General features: G+C 40.3%; 1 protein-coding gene across 2 annotated transcripts in view; it reads right to left on the bottom strand.

Moving 5' to 3' along the window:
• LOC140194766 (zinc transporter ZIP12-like) overlaps window positions 1–17,041 on the bottom strand; it is an 81,364-nt gene extending 64,323 nt beyond the window's left edge. The window contains exons 1-4 of one of the 2 annotated variants that reach the window (XM_072252041.1): window positions 16,974–17,041; window positions 15,548–15,860; window positions 5,760–6,047; window positions 2,953–3,160 (exon numbers count right to left, since the gene is read on the bottom strand). In XM_072252041.1, coding sequence (XP_072108142.1) covers window positions 2,953–3,160; window positions 5,760–6,047; window positions 15,548–15,805 — 754 coding nt within the window. In that variant the 5' untranslated portion in view covers window positions 15,806–15,860; window positions 16,974–17,041. The remainder of the gene's footprint in view (window positions 1–2,952; window positions 3,161–5,759; window positions 6,048–15,547; window positions 15,861–16,973) is intronic. The other variant, XM_072252042.1, reaches the window with a different exon arrangement.
• Window positions 17,042–17,742: the final 701 nt, after the last annotated feature.

Genomic DNA, 17,742 nt, shown 5'->3' with positions numbered 1-17,742 from the left:
TTTCTTACCAATAAAGTCATGCTTCCCTCTCTGCCTACCTTCCTATCCTTCCGATACACCGTGTATCCTTGGACGTTCAGCTCCCAGAGACATGCTACCTTTAGCCAGGTCTCAGTGATGGCCACAATATCATACCTGCCAATCTTAGCTGTACAACAAGATCATCCACCTTATTCCTTATGCTGCGTGCATTTAAGTATAACACCTTAAGACCAGTATTTGATACTTTTTGCTTTGATTTCACTGCAACTTTATTGCACTGCAACTCATCCCAATGTCTACAAATTTGCCCCATCACCTGCCTGTCTTTCCTGACATCTTTACTGCTCACTATCTTAGATTTATTTCTGTTTTCCCCTTTCTCCGCTTTATCATTCCGGTTCCAATCCCCCTGCCGAATTAGTTTAAACCCTCCCTAACAGCTCTATTAAACTTTCCCGCCAGGATATTGGTCCCCTTCGGGTTCAGTCAACCTGGCTTCAATTCCCGCCATTGCTTATAAGTTTGTGTGTTCTTCCCGTGACCACGTGGGTTTCCTCTGCGTGCTCTGGTTTAGTATCATTGCAAACTGTCCCATGATTAGGCTAGGGTTAAATTGGGTGATTGCTGGGCAGTGTGGCTTGAAGGGGCTGAAAGATCTATCCGTACTGTATGAAATATATATGTATAATGGTAGAGTCTTATCCATTGAGTGGATATGGATAGAACTCAAAAATAGGAAGAGTGCAAAATTTCTAATGGGATCGTACTACAGAACACGCGCCCCCCCCCCACCAGGAGAATTAAGAAAAGTGAAAGAGCAATAAGGCTGTTGTCATGGGAACTGCAACCTCCCTAATATAAACTGCGACCTTCTTAGTGCAGGTGGTTTAGATGGGACAGAATTTGTTAGGTGCATCCAAAGGTTTTTGTTTAAATCAATATGTAGATAGTCGAACAAGAAGAGGGGCTGCACTGCATCTGGTCTTGGGCAATGGGCGAGGCCAGGTGATCACAGATCTTTAAGCTTTATGACAGCTATAAATAAGGGTAATACTTGGATAATATTCCTTGTGGGAGAGTACTAAACTGGCACAGGGTATATTACGAAAGCACGGGGTAGGAACTAGGAAGAGTTAATTGGGCACAGCTGTTTTTGGCAAGTCCATGGTCGACACGTGGAGTGTGTTCAAAGACCAACTGCACAGAGTACAGGCCAGGTATGTTCCAGTCAGAAGGAAAGACAAGGAGGGCAAGGGAACCTTAGATGTCAAGAGCGGTGATGAACTTAGACAGAGGGTGGTGGTTGAAGAGACTTATTTCTAGCTGGAGATCCATGATTAGTGGTTTTCTACAGAGGTCTGTACTGGAACCTCTGTTGTTTGTGATGAATATAAATAACCTGGATGAAAATGGACATGGATGGTATTAACATGTTTGTAGATGGAATAAAGATTGGAGGTGCTGTGGATAGTGTAGGAGACTTGCAATAAAGTCAATTAGGTGGAGAAATGACAGAGGGAGTTTAATCCAGACAAATAGGGCGGTAGGAAGCTTGCCTTATTAGTCAAGGCACTGAGGTCAAAAGTTAGGAAGCTGTGTTGCAGCTTTATAAAACTCTAGTTAGCTGCGTATGGAGTATTGCATACTGTTCTGGTCACTCCATTATAGGAAGGCTTTGGAGAGGATGCTGCTTGCATTAGAGGGCATGAGCTATAACGAGAGGCTGGACAAATTTGGGTTGTTTTCTCTGGAGCAGTGGAGGCTGAGGGGAGATCCGATGGAGTTTTATAACATTATGGGAGTCATTGATAGAGTAAACAGACAGTATCTCTTCTCCAGAAATGGAATGTCCAATACCAGAGGGCATGTACTTAAAGTGAGAGGGGTAGTTTTAAAGAGATGTGAGAGGCAAAGTTTTTTTAAACACAGAGAGTAGCGGGTGCCTGGAACGTGCTGCCTGGGGTGGCTGTGGAGGCAGATACATTGAGGACTTTTAAAAGATGTTTAGATAGGCACATGAATGTGTGGAAAATAGAGGGATATTGACCTATTGTGTAGGCAGAAGGGATTAGTTTAGTTGGCCACTTGATTACTAATTTGTCTGTTCAGCACAACGTTGTGGGCATAGCGTCTGTTTCTGTGCTGTACTGTTGTATGTTCTTTGTTCGTTGAGGATTTATGAGCTCACTGCAGCAATTTATGAAATTAAATTTAATCATAGTGTTAAACTGTAGAATAAGGAACAGATAGAAAAGCAATCTTTGTGACAAAGTCTGCTTCAAACTGTCTATATGTTCAGGACAAATACAAATAAAATTGGAATATATTTCCATAATGACAGAGTTCATTATTATAATCACTTTTAATTTGCTGAAAGGTTTATCCTGCTACCAATAGTCTTTTCATTTTGTATGTGAATAATTTTTCTTTAGCTTGTAGCATATTACAACTTACTCTCAGGTTTCCAAGAGAAAAACTCTGCCCATGCTGGAATTCTGATATAAGAACATGAGGCTGAAAATGTTTTTATACTATTATTAACTCCAGCTCTGATGATAGGTTGCTGGGTTGAAATATTAATTCTCTTACTCTCTCTATAGATGGTGCCTGATCTGCTGAGCGGTTGAGCTGAGGCACAATGGTGCAGCTGATAAAACCGCTGCTTCACATCTCCAGGAAACCGCATTTAGTCCTGATCTTTACATGGTGCTTCTGCTCTGCACTCTACTTTCCTTTCACACCCTAAAAACATGCCGGTGGGTTAATTCATGATTGTATTGTCATTAGTGTAATCTAATGGGGAAAATGAGGAATTAATAGAAGTAAAAGAAAACAAGGTGCAGGGAAATAAGGAGAAGGAGAATGGGATAATCAGGACTGTTCACCTGGCTGAATACCTTTTTTCTATGTTGTTCTAAATACAAGATGTCCTCTTTCTATTTTTATTGTTCCTTTGACTAGTTTACCTACCTGCTATCCTTATAGTTTTTGTACCGTTTAGTGATCTGAAAATAAAATCGGTGAAAAAGCTTGGGTTGGGTAAAGCTGAACTTCCAATACAGCGGCCTTGCAAAATGGAAGTGATGATTGCGCCAGCCAATTGAGGAAGAGTCGATTCGTCAGCACCTGGTGGACTCACTATGCCAGTTTGCTCCTCTAGCCAGTCAGCATTGAAACACTAAAACAAAAATGTTCTTGTTAATGCCTTCATTTTCAGGAAATCTCAAAAGTACTGTATGTTGCAACGTTATCAAATACTTTTCTACCAGTTCATCTCTTCTCCCACAAATTGATTAGTTTTAAAATAAGAACTCTTGCTGCAGGCAATACAATAAGCAAGTTGTTATGTATTCATGGGAAGTGGCTTTAGGTGACCACAGAAGAACAACTTAAACTCCAAATTGACTGCGGGGTTCTCATATATAATTAATTTGATTTCTGTTTATTTTCTGGTAGATATGGTTCAACAGCATGAACTAATAACACCAAATTAGAAATCTCAATCTTAGGTGTGAATTGGGAGAACAGATTATTGTCTCTATAATGGATTGTTTTATAAGCAGAGTTGATTCTGAGCCAATCTAATATCGTAGGGATATGGAAATGATCTTCCACAATAGTTCAAAGTAAATGTATTAGCAAAGCACATATACAGTATATCACCATATACAACCCTGAGATTTATTTTATTTTCAGTAAATCCAAGAGCCATAATAAAATCAATGAAAGACCACACCCAAAAGGCCAGACAGCCGATGTGCAAAAGATAACAATTATGTAAATCCAAAAGAAAAATAGAAACAATAATAATTAATAAATAATCAATAAATATTGAGAACATAAGATGAAGAGTTCTTGAAAGTGAGTTCATAGGTTGTGGAACAGTTCAGTGATGGGACAAGTGAAGTTGAGCAGCGTTATCCCCATTGGTTCGACAGCCTGATGATTGAGAGGTAATAACAGTTCCTGAACCTGCCGGTGAGAGTTCTGAGGCTTCTGTACCTTCTTCTGGATGGCAGCAGCAAGAATGAAGCATGATCTAGGTGGTGGGGATCCCTGACGATGGATGCTGCTTTCCTGTAACAACGTTCCATGTAGATAAGCTGAGTGGTGGGGCAGGCTTTACCCATGATGGACAGGGCCATATCCATGAATTTTATTGGATTTTCTGGGCATTGGTGATGCAGCCAGCCAATATTCTCTCCAGCACATATCTATAGAAGTTTTTCCAAGTTCAGATGACATGCTGAATCTTTACAAATTTCTAAGAAAGGAGAGGCACTACCATGCTTTCTTTTTCAATGGCTCTTGTGCTGAACCCAGGACAGATCCTCTGAAATGATAGCACTGAGGAATTTATAGTTGCTGACCCTCTCCACCTCTGATCCCCGATCCCCTGATGAGCAGTTGGTCATGGACTGTTGTTTCCTCCTCCTGAAATCAATAATTAGCTTTGTGGTCTTGCTGACATTGATAGATTCACTACTCAGCTAGATTTTCAAAAGCACAATGTAAACAATACATTACAACTGAATCTATTTTCTTTTCCATTAACATTTATAGTAAAGAAAATCAAGCGTTGTGCTGAATAAGCTATCAATTTTTCACCATCTATTTATTGTTATTGCTAAAGATTAATATTGAAGTCCAAAAGAGAAGTCTTTCATTTATCAGCACTAACATATCTTGATGAAATCAAAAATCTTCACAGATGATTACTATTAAAACGGTGCTGTGAAATACATTTGGTTAAGATGGCACTACCAACTGAATGTGTGTGACAGCTTATATTGTCAAAAAGATAAGAAATCCGACTAAAACATCACTAAAAATGCCTTTTCACTGGTAAATTAGGTTAAATTGTCACCACAAACAGTGAAGGGGTGAGCGATAGTGAGTCGAGTTTGGACAATGAGCCAAGATGGTTTCTTGCAGAATTGTTGCAGCTGGAGTTCCAATGCTCGTTCAACTGACTCAGGAGCAATGTTGGGTCGCTCTGGGCACCGAAAGGAGTCAGGGCCTGGGCAAGGAAGTTCCAATACTTGAGCAACTGGCTCAGGTGCACGGTTGGATCGCTCTGGCCGCCGAGCTGATTTGAAGAGCTTGAGAGCAGCTTCGGGCTGGGCAGTGCAATCTAGGCCTGGAGTGATTTGCTGGGCAGTGTGGTCTCGGCAGACGCCTGGGTCCTTGTGCAAGGTACAATTTGCTGTTTAGACAATTTAGACACCAGCCCAGATCAGAGGCGAGAGCCGATTTTGCTCGCTCTCCGCGAAGTTCACTTGTCTCTCCAGGGTGTGGAGCCTTTTGCTGTTCTGTCGTTGGGGCAATTTAAATACCTGCCCAGACAGACTGAAAATACAGGGTGCTGGTCAGAACAAGGGCCGATCTTGCTTGTTCTCTGCAATGGTCATCTCCATTGCGCTGAGGCTAAGAAGACTGCCCCAGCTGCTGTGCTCCGTGCCCACTAATATGATGACCTGATAGTGAGGCTTTGGGCCTGCTTTAGGCTGATCCAAGGTTTGGAACTGAGGACGCAATTTTGGTTCAGAATGCTCTTGTTCACTTCAATTGTTTGTATGATTTTTATGTTTTTTTTCCTTTCTCTTGCACATCAAGTGTTGGTCTTTTTTTTATTCTCATTTTTTTTTCTTTAATTGGGTTCTTTTGGGTTTCTTGCTTGTGGCTACCTATCAGCAAGTAACTCTCAAGGTTGTATAATTTTCACATTCTTTGATCATCATAAATGAATCTTGAATCTTGAAAACAATCTTACTCACCTGACTCCAAGAGGAAACTGTGTAATGTTCTTGTATGGTTTCCAGAAGGTTGCTAAGTTCATCATGTGACAGATGATTTAAGTCTTGGTCTGATTTAAAACTTAAAATTGCATTCAGATAAAATCCAAACTCCTTATCTTTTTGAGGAGTGTCCAATGTGCACACATCTTGCATGTAAATAATATAATAAAGAAGGATAACGGAAAGCCTGTGAAATGTATCTTCATGTAGACGATGTTCCTTGTCACCTCTTTCTATTATTGAGAAAAGAACATCTAGCGAAAGGCACTGTAATTGAAGTGCAATTGTATTTGAATAATTGTACATCTCGTAGCCATTAATTGAAGATAATTATACATGTCTTTGGAATATGTAGTACTGAACATTATGAAGAAGGGGTATTGGAATATTTGCCGACTTAAAACAAATTAAATCAAGTTTTGGGATATAATAATGCAGGTTTGAATGGTTTTAGCAAAACGTGTGCATAGTAACAGGAGAACTCACATAATATTGATTAAAATCATTGTAAATGCCACCATAAATAATTCCCTAACCTAAAAGGTAGTTAAGAAGAAATAGCTTTGATCTTCTCATTTACAGTTATATCTAACTCATAATTTTCAGATCTGTTGTAATATTTATTGCATATTTTTATTTAGAGATACATCGTGGTAACATGACATCCAATTATATCCATGTGGTCAATTAACTAACTAATCTTACATCTGTGGGATGTGGGAATAAACCTATGCAGTCATGGAAAGAACATAGAAATTTCTTACAGATGGCAGTGGAGTTGAACTCAGGTCTCTTGATTACAAATATCAGGAAATCATGAGTTATATAGAAGTGTAATTAAGAAGATCAAATGTATTTCTTTTAAAACTTCCTTTCATTTTTAAAAATAAGGGCAAGTTTAGAAATAATAAGAATTGTGTAAATTATATGATTTTTGTATTGTAACTATATCCAAAAAAACTGCAATAAAAGTTTATGATAATGCATTCAATTTTTATATTTATTTCATTTATAAATATAGACAGCAAATTCTTGCTTCTCTAGTATTTAGGCAGCTGGAATTTACACACAACCTTCATGTGACCTTCAAAAATTTCTAAGAATATTAAGCTTTCAGCCTCAACTCATGAAAGTTGTAATGAATTTGATGAACCGATATTAGGACAAAGTGAACATACTGCTCCGCTCTTTCAAATTTAGTATTAAGTGATTGTAGTTTTAGTGTCAGATTATGGATAAAATTTCTATGCATAGACTACATGAAAGTTGTTTATTTACAAAAACAAACTCAGAGATTTTTGTTTTAAGTGTGAAAACATTAATTTATTTACAGTTACATATAAGGATAGTGTAGTTGATGTGTGATTAGCAGCAATATCCTCTTTGAAGATTCTGCATTTCATGCGATGACTACTGTTAGAGACTCATAGAATACTACAGCCCAGAAACGGACCATTTGGCCCTTCTAGTCTGTGCCAAAATATTAATCTGCCATCATCCTGTACCTAGATCATAGACCCTATACCTTTCCCATCCATGTACCTATCCAAATTTCTCTTAGATTGTGAAAACAAATCTACAACAGCCACTCTCACCACGCTCTGAATGAAGTTCCTTCTCATGTTTCCCTTAAACATTTCTCTTTTTATCCTTAATGCATGATCTCTAGTTCTAGTCGCACCCAAACTCAAAGGAAAAAGCCAGCTGCATTTACCCTATCTATACCCCTCCCCTGATAATTTTGTATACCTCATTAAATCCCACCTCAATCTCCTACACTCTAGGGAATAGGTTAGGAAGTCCTAAACTATTTAATCTTTCCTTATAACTCAGACCCTCAAGAGCTGACTGCACTCTCAGTCTTTTTGACATTTTTCCTGAGAGTAGATGTCCAAAACTGCACACAACACTCCAAATTAGGCCTCAACAACGCCTTACACAACTTCAACATAACATCTCAATTCCGATAACTCAATACTATAATTTATAAAACCAGAAGATATAGGAGCAGAATTAGGCCATTTGGCCCACTGAGTCTGTTTCACCATTTCATCTTGGCTAATCCAATTTTCCTTTCAGCCCCAATCACCTACCTTCCCCCCTGTATCCCTTCATGGCCTTACCAATCAAGAATCTATCAACCTCAGCCTTAAATATAAATATGCCTGTGGTGAAGAATTCCATGGATTCACCACTCTTTGGGTAAAGAAGTTCATTCTAAAATGATGCCCTTCTATTCTGAGGCTGTGAACCTCTGGTCTTAGGCTCCACCACCATAGAAAATATTCTCTTCATATCCACTCTGTCAAGGCCTTTCACCATTTGATAGGTTTCAATAATGCCACCCCTCATTCTTCTGAATTCCAGTGAGTACAGGTTCAAAGCCATCAAACACCCTTCATATGAGAAGCCATTCAATTCTGGAGTTATTTTCTTGAACCTCCTTTGAACTTTCTCCAGTTTCAGCACATCCTTTCTAAGACAAGGGGTCCAAAACTACTCACAATACTCCAAATGATGCCTTACCAGTGCTTTAAAGCTTCAGAAATTACACCCTTGCTTTTATATTAGTCCTCTTGAAATGAATGCTAACATTGCATTTGTCTTCCTCACCACAGTCTGAACCAGCAAATAGATCTTTAGGAAATCCTGCACAAAGACTCCCAAGACCCTTTGCGCCTCAGCTTTTTGTACTTTCTCTCCATTAAGAAGATAGTTAACCCTTTCATTTCTTCTACACTTCCTGACACTGATTCCATCTGCTACTTCATTGCTTATTCTCCTCATCTGTCTATTTCCTCAGAACTACCTGCCTCCACTTACCTTCATATCATCTGTAAACTTGCAACAAAGCCTTCAATTCCATCATCCAAATCACTGCCATCTCACATAAAAAGAATCAGTCCCAACACAGACCACTGTGGAACACAATTAGTTACCGGCTGCCAACCAGAAAAGGTTCCATTTATTCCTACTCTTTGCCTCCTGCCTATCAGCCACAGCATTATCCATGCTAGAATCTTTCCAGTAATACCATACGCTCATAGCTTGTTAAGCAGCCTCATATGTGGCACCTTGTCAAAGGCCTTCTGATATCCAACTACACAAGATCAACAGATTCTCGTTTCTCTAACCTGCTTGTTATTTCTTCAAAGAATTCCAACAGATTTGTCAGGCAAGATTTTCCCTTGAAGGGAATGCTGATTATGACCTATTTTATCATTTGACTCCAAGTACCCTGAGACCTCATCCTTAATAATCAACTCCAACATCTTCTTAACCGCTCGGGTCAGACTAACTGGCCTATAGTTTCCTTTCTTCTGCCTCTCTCTCTTCTTGAAGAGTGGAGTGACATTTGCAATTTTCCAGTCTTCAGGAACCATTCCAGGAAATAATGATTCTTGAAAGATCATTACTAATGTCTCCTCAGTCTCTTCAGCTATCACTTTTAAAATCCTGGGATGTGCACCATCCGGTCCAAGTGACTTATCTATCTTCAAACGTTTCAGATTACCAAGAACTTTCTCTCTAGTAATGATAACTTCCAACACATTTTATGACCCCTGACTCCTGGAACTTCCACCATACTGCTAGTGCCTTCCACAGTAAAGACTGATGCAAAATACTTATTCAGTTCATCCACCATTTCATTGTCCATCATTAATATCTCCACAGCATTGTTTTCCAATGGTCCAATATCCTCCCGCAGCTCTCTTTTACACTTTTGGTATCCTCTTCAACATTACTGGCTAGCTTACTTTTGTATTCCATCTTTACCTTCTTAATGACTTTTTTAGCTGCCTTCTGTTGGTTTTTAACTTCCCTCTAATTTTTGCTCTATGATATGCTCTCCCTTTGGCCTTTATGTTAGCTTTAACTTCTCTTGTTAGCCATGGTTGTGTCATCTTGCCTTTAGAATACTTCTTCCTCTTTGGGATGTGCCTTCCGAATTGTTTCCAGAAATTCTAGTCAATGCCGCTCTGTCATTGTCCCTGCCAGTGTTCTTTTTAAATCAATTCTGGCCAACTCTTTACTCATGCTTCTGTAATTCCCTTTACTTCACTGTAATACTGATGCATCTAACTTTAGCTGCTCCTTCTCAAATTTCAAAGTGAATTTGATGATATCACAATCACTTATTCCTAAGGGTTATTTTACCTTAAGCTTTCTAATCAATTCAGTCCATTGCAAACAACTATTCCAGAATAGCTGATCCCCTAGTTGGCTGAACTACGACCTGCTCTAATAAGACATCTCATAGGCATTCTAGAAACTCCCCCTCTTGAAATCCAGCACCAACCTGATTTCCTCAATCTACCTGCATATTGAGGTCCCCCATGACTGCTGTAACGTTGCCCTTTTGACATGCATTTTCTATGTCCCTTTGAAATTTGTACACCACTTCCTTCCTACTGTTTGTGGGTCTATATACAACTCCCATCAGGGTCTTTTTAGTCTTTCAGTCTGTTGGCCCCATCCACAGTGATTCAACATCTTCCAACCCTATGTTACCTCTATGTTCCAACCTTCCAACCCTATGTTACCTCTTTCTAATGATTTGATTTCATTTTCCCTAACAGGGCAATGCCACCCCCTCTGCCTTTCTGCCTATTGTTTTGATAGAATGTGTATCCTTGGACATTAAGCTCCTAGCTATAATCTTCTTTCAGCCATGATTCAGTGATGTCTACAACATAATAAATGTCAATCTGTGACAGCGCAACAATTTTGTATACTGTGCACATTCAAATATAATACATTCAGTCCTGTATTCACCCTTTTCGACTTTGCCCAACTTTTTCGTTGCAACTCATCCTGCTTATTGGAATTTTGCCCTATCAGCAGCCTTTCCTCTCTACACATTGCTTCTATTTGGTTGGTTTGTAACCTAACTACATCATCTTCAACCCTATCACTCTGGTCCCCACCCCCTGACCAAATTAGTTTCAACCTTCCCGAACAACTCCAGCTAACCTGCCTGTAAGGATGTTGGACTCCCTCTGGTTAGGTGTAACCAGTCCTTTTTGTTCAGGTTGTATCTTCCCTAGGAGAGATCTCAATGATTCATAAATCTGAACCCCTGTCCTCTGCACCAGTTCCTCAGCCACGCATTCACCTGCCAAATCATCCTATTTTTACCCTCACTGGCACACGGCACAGGCAGCAACACAGGAATTACTATCCTGGAGGTCCTGTTTCTCAGCTTTCTACCTAGCTGTCGAAAATCTCTCTTCAGGACCTCCCCACCTTGTCTACCCAAGTCATTGGTGCCAATATGTTCCATGACCTTTTGCTGCTCACCCTGACCCTTCAAAATGCCACGGACCCAATCCGAGATATCCCTGATTCTGGCATCAGGAAGGCAACATACCATCTGGGTGTCTCCAAGACCTCCAGGGTAGCAATCTCTGGATTGCTGCCTGTGCCATGTACCTGTGAGGGTAAAAATAGGAGTTGTTCAGGAAGGCTTAAACTAATTTGTCTCTATTGCGCCCACAGAATCTCATCTCTGCTCTCCTGTCTATGGATTCTCCCATCAACACTGCAGTCCTCTTCACCTGCCTGCTCTTCTGAACCACAGAACCAGGGCCAAAAGCTTTTTTTATAACCTATCTACTGTACCTGTGATACCATTTTCAAGGAATTATGCATCTGTGTTCCCAGTTCCCTCTGATCTACTGCACTCATCAGTCCCCTACCACTCACTGGCCAATTCCTACCCTAGTTTGTCTTCACAAAGTGCAACACCTCACACTTGCTCTGCATTAAATTCCATCTGCCCCTTTTCAGTTCATTCTTCCAGCTGGTCCAGATCCCACTGCAAGCTTTCCACTGTGCCCCTAGTCTTGGTGTCATCTCACAAGTTAACTAATCTAGTGTCATCCAGATCATTGATATAGATGACAAGCAACAACTGAACCAGCAAAGATCCATGTGAACAACACTAGGCAGAGAGGTAATCATCTACTATCACTCTCTGGCTTATCCCGCGAAGTCAATTTACTACCTGATCCTGAATGCCAAGCAACTGAACCTTCTTGACCAACCTGCCATGTGGAACCTTGTCAAAGGCCTGGCCAAAGTCCATGTAGATCATATCCACTTTCAACTATCAAATCTCCAGCTATCTTCCTCAAAAAACTGGTTAGACACAGCCTACCACACGCAACACCATTGTTGACTTATAACTAATCGGTGCCTGACTATCCAAATATTGGTCCCTCATAATACCTTCCAATAACCTCCTCGCTACTAATGTAGCCTCGTTGACTTATAATTTCCCATCTTATTCTTAGAGCCTTTCTTAAACAACAGAACAACATTAGCTATCCTCCAATCCTCTGGCATCTTACTTGTGGCTAAGCATGTTTTAACTATCACTTCTGGGGTCCCTGCAATGTCTGTACTTGCCTCCCACAGGATCCATGGGAACACCTTGTCAGACCATGAAGATTTATCCACCTTAACTTTCCTCATGACAGCAAACACCTCCTCCTCTGTAATCTGTGTAGGGTCCATAACCTCACTGCTGCCTTATGGTCATTCCTTTGATTCATATTTTGACTGTATTTTACACTAATAATAGAAACATAGAAACATAGAAAACCTACAGCACAATACAGGCCTTTCAGCCCACAAAGTTGTGCCGAACATGTCCCTACCTTAGAAATTACTAGGCTAATAATGTTTAGCCTTAGAAAATAGAATTGATGCATATAACATCATTTCATAAGGAGTTAACATATTATATGTCAATTTATTTAAAGATTTATGTATCAGCAACTAGTCTATGATTTTCACTAATTTTTTTTGTAAGAACTTCTCAGGTATATTTAATCCTTGTGGTTCCCAGATAGCTGAGTACAACATATTGTGAAGTGAGACCAGGTCAGGATCTTTGAGCATGTTCTGGAACAGAGAGAGCCATGAGTAGAAGTCCTGAAAGCAGCAACACAAGTAGACAAGATGGTGAAGGTGGTGAGATGGTGTCTGGCCTGGTTGCTTTCATCGTTGAGTAAAAGAGTTGGAACATCATGTTACGTATGTACAAGATGTTAGTGTGACTGTACTTGGAGTATTGTGTGCAGTTCTGCTTGACTTGTTATGAGAAGGATGCCATAAAGCTGAAAAAACGGTGTAGGAAAGATCCATAATGATGTCACCAGGACTGGAGAGTGTTATTTAGAACTGGAGAGGCTTGTGCTTTTACCCTGGAGTGTAGGAGGTTGAGGAGTGACATTTTAGAGGTATATAATGTCATAAGATGCATAGAATGGTCAGAGAACCCAGAGTAGGAGAGTATAAAACTAGAGGGTAGTGCTTTAGGGTGAGGGGGAAGGATTTAAAGGGGACCATATTTTTACACAGAGAACTGTGAGTATATGGAATGAACTGCAAGAGACGTGACAGAGGCAGGTATAAATACAACATTTACAATATATTTAGACAGATCCATTGATAAGAAAGATTTAGAGGGATACAAGTCAGTTGCATACAAATGGAACTAAATCAGATAGGCAATTTGGATGTCCATCAGACCATAAAAACATAAGACAAAGGAGCAGAATGAGGCCATTCAGCCCATCGAGTCTGCTCTGCCATTCCTGATCCCAGATCCCACTCAAACCCATACACCTGCCTACTCACTATATCCTTTGATCCCCTGACTGATCAGGAAAATATCAACTTCTGCCTTAAAAATACCCGTTGACTTGACCTCCACCACAGACTGTGGCAGAGCATCCCACACATTCACTACCCTCTGGCTAAAAAAAAATTCCTCCTTACCTTTGTTCTAAAAAATCGCCCTCAATTCTGAGGCTGTGCCGTCTAGTTCTAGACACCTGCTTGCATAGGAAACATCCTCTCCACATCTTCCCTATCTAGTCCTTCCAACATTTGGTAGGTTTCAATGAGATCCCCAAGCATTCTTCTAGATTTTAGTCAGTACAGACCGAAAGCTATCAAATGCTCCTCGTATGTTAACCCCTTCACTCCCAGAACCAGCCTCGTGAACCTCCTCTGAACTCTCTCTAATGACAACACATCCTTTCTGAGATATGGGGCCCAAAACTGTTGACGATAATCCAACTACGGCTTGACTAGTATTTATAAAAGCTCAGCGTTATCTCCTTGCTTTTATATTTTATTCTCCTTGGAATAAATGCCAACATTGCATTTGTTGTAGACAATTTCATGTTCATTATATCTCGATGACCCTATTGTATGGCAACAAGCATTGCACTCAACATTCCAGGTTCAATCTCACCAATATAACCAAAGAGGGTTTAGTAGCTAACTGAGCACTTTGCATAATTTCCCACCCCAAACTGAGTTTGACGAGGTGGTGGTGAGCGGCCTCCTTGAATCCCTGCACCTTTTGAGGTTTGGATCTACCCACAATGCTGTTAGGGAGGGAGTTCCAGGATTTTGACTGAGGGCGAAGGAATGACAATATATATTTCCAAGTCAGGATGGTGCATGGCTTGGAGGGCAAACTTCAAGTCGAAATGACCCTTACATTTCCTTTCCTTGTCCTTCTAGTTGGTAGTTGTAAATATAAAGATTCCTGAAAAGGTGGTTCTTTAGCCTAGGCAACACACACAAAATGCTGGTGGAATGCGGCAGGCCAGAAAGCATCTACAGGGAGAAGTACAGTCAATGTTTCGGGTCGAGACCCTTCGTCAAGACTAACGGAAAAAAGAGATAGTAAGAGATTTGAAGGTGGGAGGGGGAGGGGGAGACCCGAAATGATAGGAGAAGACAGGAGGGGGAGGGATGGAGCTAAGAGCTGGAAAGTTGATTGGCAAAAGGGATACAAGGCTAGAGAAGGAAGAGGATCATGGGATGGGAGGCCTAGGGAGAAAGCAAGGGGGAGGGGAGCACCAGAGGAAGATGGAGAACAGGCAAGGAGTTACTGTGAGAGGGAAAGAGAGAAAAAATAAATTATAATAATAAAAAAAATAATAAATTAGGGATGGGGTAAGAAGGGGAGGAGGGGCGTTAACGGAAGTTAGAGAAATCAAGGTTCATGCCATCGGTTGGAGGCTACTCAGACAGCATATGAGGTGTTGCTCCTCCAACCTGAGTGTGGCTTCATCTCGACAGTAGAGGAGGCCATGGATTGACATATCAGAATGGGAATGGGACGTGGAATTAAAATGTGTGGCCATGGGGAGATCCTGCTTCCTCTGGCGGACAGAGCGTAGGTGTTCAGCAAAACGGTCTCCCAGTCTGCGTCGGACCTCACCAATATATAGAAGGCCACACCGGGAGCACCGGATACAGTATGTCATACCAGCCGACTCAGAGGTTTTTTTTTAAGCGTGTCGTACCAGACATTCAGCCATTCTCGTCTGGCGCGTGGTGTCAGGATTAATCAGGTCATGTTATGTACGTTCCTGACTCGACCCTTGTATTTTTTACGAGGCTGAATGGCTAGTTCGACACTCAGCCCGGCATGGACGGAAAGCGTGCTCGGGGGTGGCCCGATCTGGATTAGAGCTCGGAACCTTCGCTCCGGAGTCCGACGCTGATCTCACTGCGCCAGCAGCTGGCCTAGACTCACAGGTGAAGTGTCGCCTCACCTGAAAGGACTGTCTGAGGCCCTGAATGGTGGTGAGTGAGGAAGTGTAAGGGCAAGTGTAGCACCTCCCCCTTTCTTTCTCCCTAGGCCTCCCGTCCCATGATACTTGTATCCCTTTTGCCAATCAACAAAGAGTACTTTCTTAATGATACAATCTAAGAGTTTTGAGATATGGACCTACCTTGTCACATTGGTCCTTGCTGCCAGCTATCCTTTCTGTGCATTGTACTCGATCCCACAGCTTTTGAATTAGGTTTCTAGTTTGACTCTCAGAAAATGTACTGTGGTTATTCAAGGACAAGACTTGTAGAAATTCCCTCAGGTACCCGTGTGTTTGGTCATCAATCTGACTGTGCTTGTTGGTATGTCCTTTGGCGTAAGTGCAAACAAAACTGGCATAGATAATACAGACGCCAAAAGGCACTTTCCAGAGCGGCATATTCTGTCTTCCTCTCTTACTTTTTCTGATGTATTCTTCTCTTTAATTCGCAGGTCTGGAGAATGGTATAGTGACAGAAAAGTGGTTAAATAGGAGCCAGAATGAAGAATTGATACTTTGATTGCAAAACTGCTTTACATTAGTTCTGCCTATTAAAGTTAGTATGCATACACTTTACATACTATTTGTGCAGAGAAAATAAAATTCTCTTGATAGATATAGTTGTGGTTCTGTAAGTGTTTTGAAGATGTTCCCTTTTCCTGTGAAGACTTTTTGATTAATATTTGATATTGCATGTCCGGCATAAAATTTACTTTTTACAGATGTCAAAATAGTTATATTTCCAGTGTTAACTAGTTAAGTTTGATGATCAAAAACTTTTATCATACTTTTATTAAAACTGCAAGTGATTTTAGATAATGCCAAAAATTCCAACAGGAACTTATTAGACCCCAATTTTCATGCATAGTTCAGGTCAAGAGCTTTTGATAAATTTATTGATGTAAATAGTTAAGATCAGTTGATTTTTCTTTGCTGTACAATGACTATTGGGGTCAGTTCTGTTGTATTGGTATTTTTCCTGATGAATCACATTGCAGGCAACCTTTGCTCAAGGTCTGAATGGAGACAACCTAACATTAATAAAGGAATCCATTTCTTTCTTATGGATCTTCTATTTCTGTCTGCTCTTTATTTTGTGTTTCTTTTCTTCTTCTTTGCTTTTGCACCTCAGAGTAGCTGGGCCCTACTTATCTGTTTCGTAATTGTGTAATCCGGCTCCAAATTAAAAGTAGGAAGGCAGCTTTAGATTTAATTTAGAATTCTGGAATTCCTTTTAAAGAGCAACGAACTACCACACAAGTTCTGTTTTGTACAAGTTTCATGCTTCAATGTCCAGTGTACAGGAATAGCAAAGAATACATGAGGGAAACAAGCAAGCGGAGAACAAAGAGATATGAAGGTAAACAAGAACCGAAGACTGACAGTCAAGTAAATATAAAAAGGAAGGAAGGATGGATGGAAGAAACAAATTAGAGAATGAGAATTACAATCCGCTTTGTGAAACAATGATTTGGTGCCACTGAAACTTTGAACTAAATACGCCACTGTAAACATTACAAGTAATTCATCAGGCAATTGATGGAACTTTATAAGATCTATTTTTTACCTTTCAACTAAATGCATGGAATTCTTCTTCCGATACAAGACCTCTAATGTCTTCCTTAGCCTCCGTTCCTATTAGTGAGAATTACATAACAGTTCAGAGATTAGCAGCTACTACTCAAAGTGTTCTGGTTGCCTTGGAGACACTTGAAATTATTCTGTATTGTGTGTACTTCAGTATATGTGCGTGAGAGGGGGAGGGGATGTGGGAGGGAATATGGTAACAGTGGTGTTCTGATGGCAGGTTACGTATTTATACTTTCACAATTCATGTTAAGTATACTTAATTATCTGTAACCTATTATGCACAAACATGTTTTGATAATTAACCATTGATTTACCGTCCTAATTGTCTGGTTCTTCAAACAAAGCATCTAAATACAACCATCTTTTTCTGCCTGTGACAAGTTTGAGAGCTTAAACAGAATCTTTGGGGTTTGGCACTGAAACAGTGGTGATAAATTGATATGAAATGAGGATACAGGCACCAATATTTGTTATCCATTAATATTTGAAAATATTAATAGATGATAAAAATTAGGCACTGGCCATTAAAATGTAAATTGTAATACTTTTATGACTGGCGCTCAGTCAATGATCCATGTTAAATGTGGTCCTGGCCAGACTGTTGCTGATTTAGACAGGAGGTCATATGAAATGCTGATTATTCTTCTTTGCTGTGTGTTGAACATTGCTTGTACCTGTATCAGTATTGAACTCAAAGCATGGATTAATCTCTAAAGCTAATAGAATCCTTTAAAATTCAGGAAATA

The sequence above is a fragment of the Mobula birostris genome, chromosome 3 (assembly GCF_030028105.1).
Source record: "Mobula birostris isolate sMobBir1 chromosome 3, sMobBir1.hap1, whole genome shotgun sequence".
NCBI lineage: Eukaryota > Metazoa > Chordata > Chondrichthyes > Myliobatiformes > Myliobatidae > Mobula > Mobula birostris.
The sequence above is the reverse complement of the archived record's forward strand: the minus strand, read 5'-3'. Positions and strand labels throughout refer to the sequence as shown.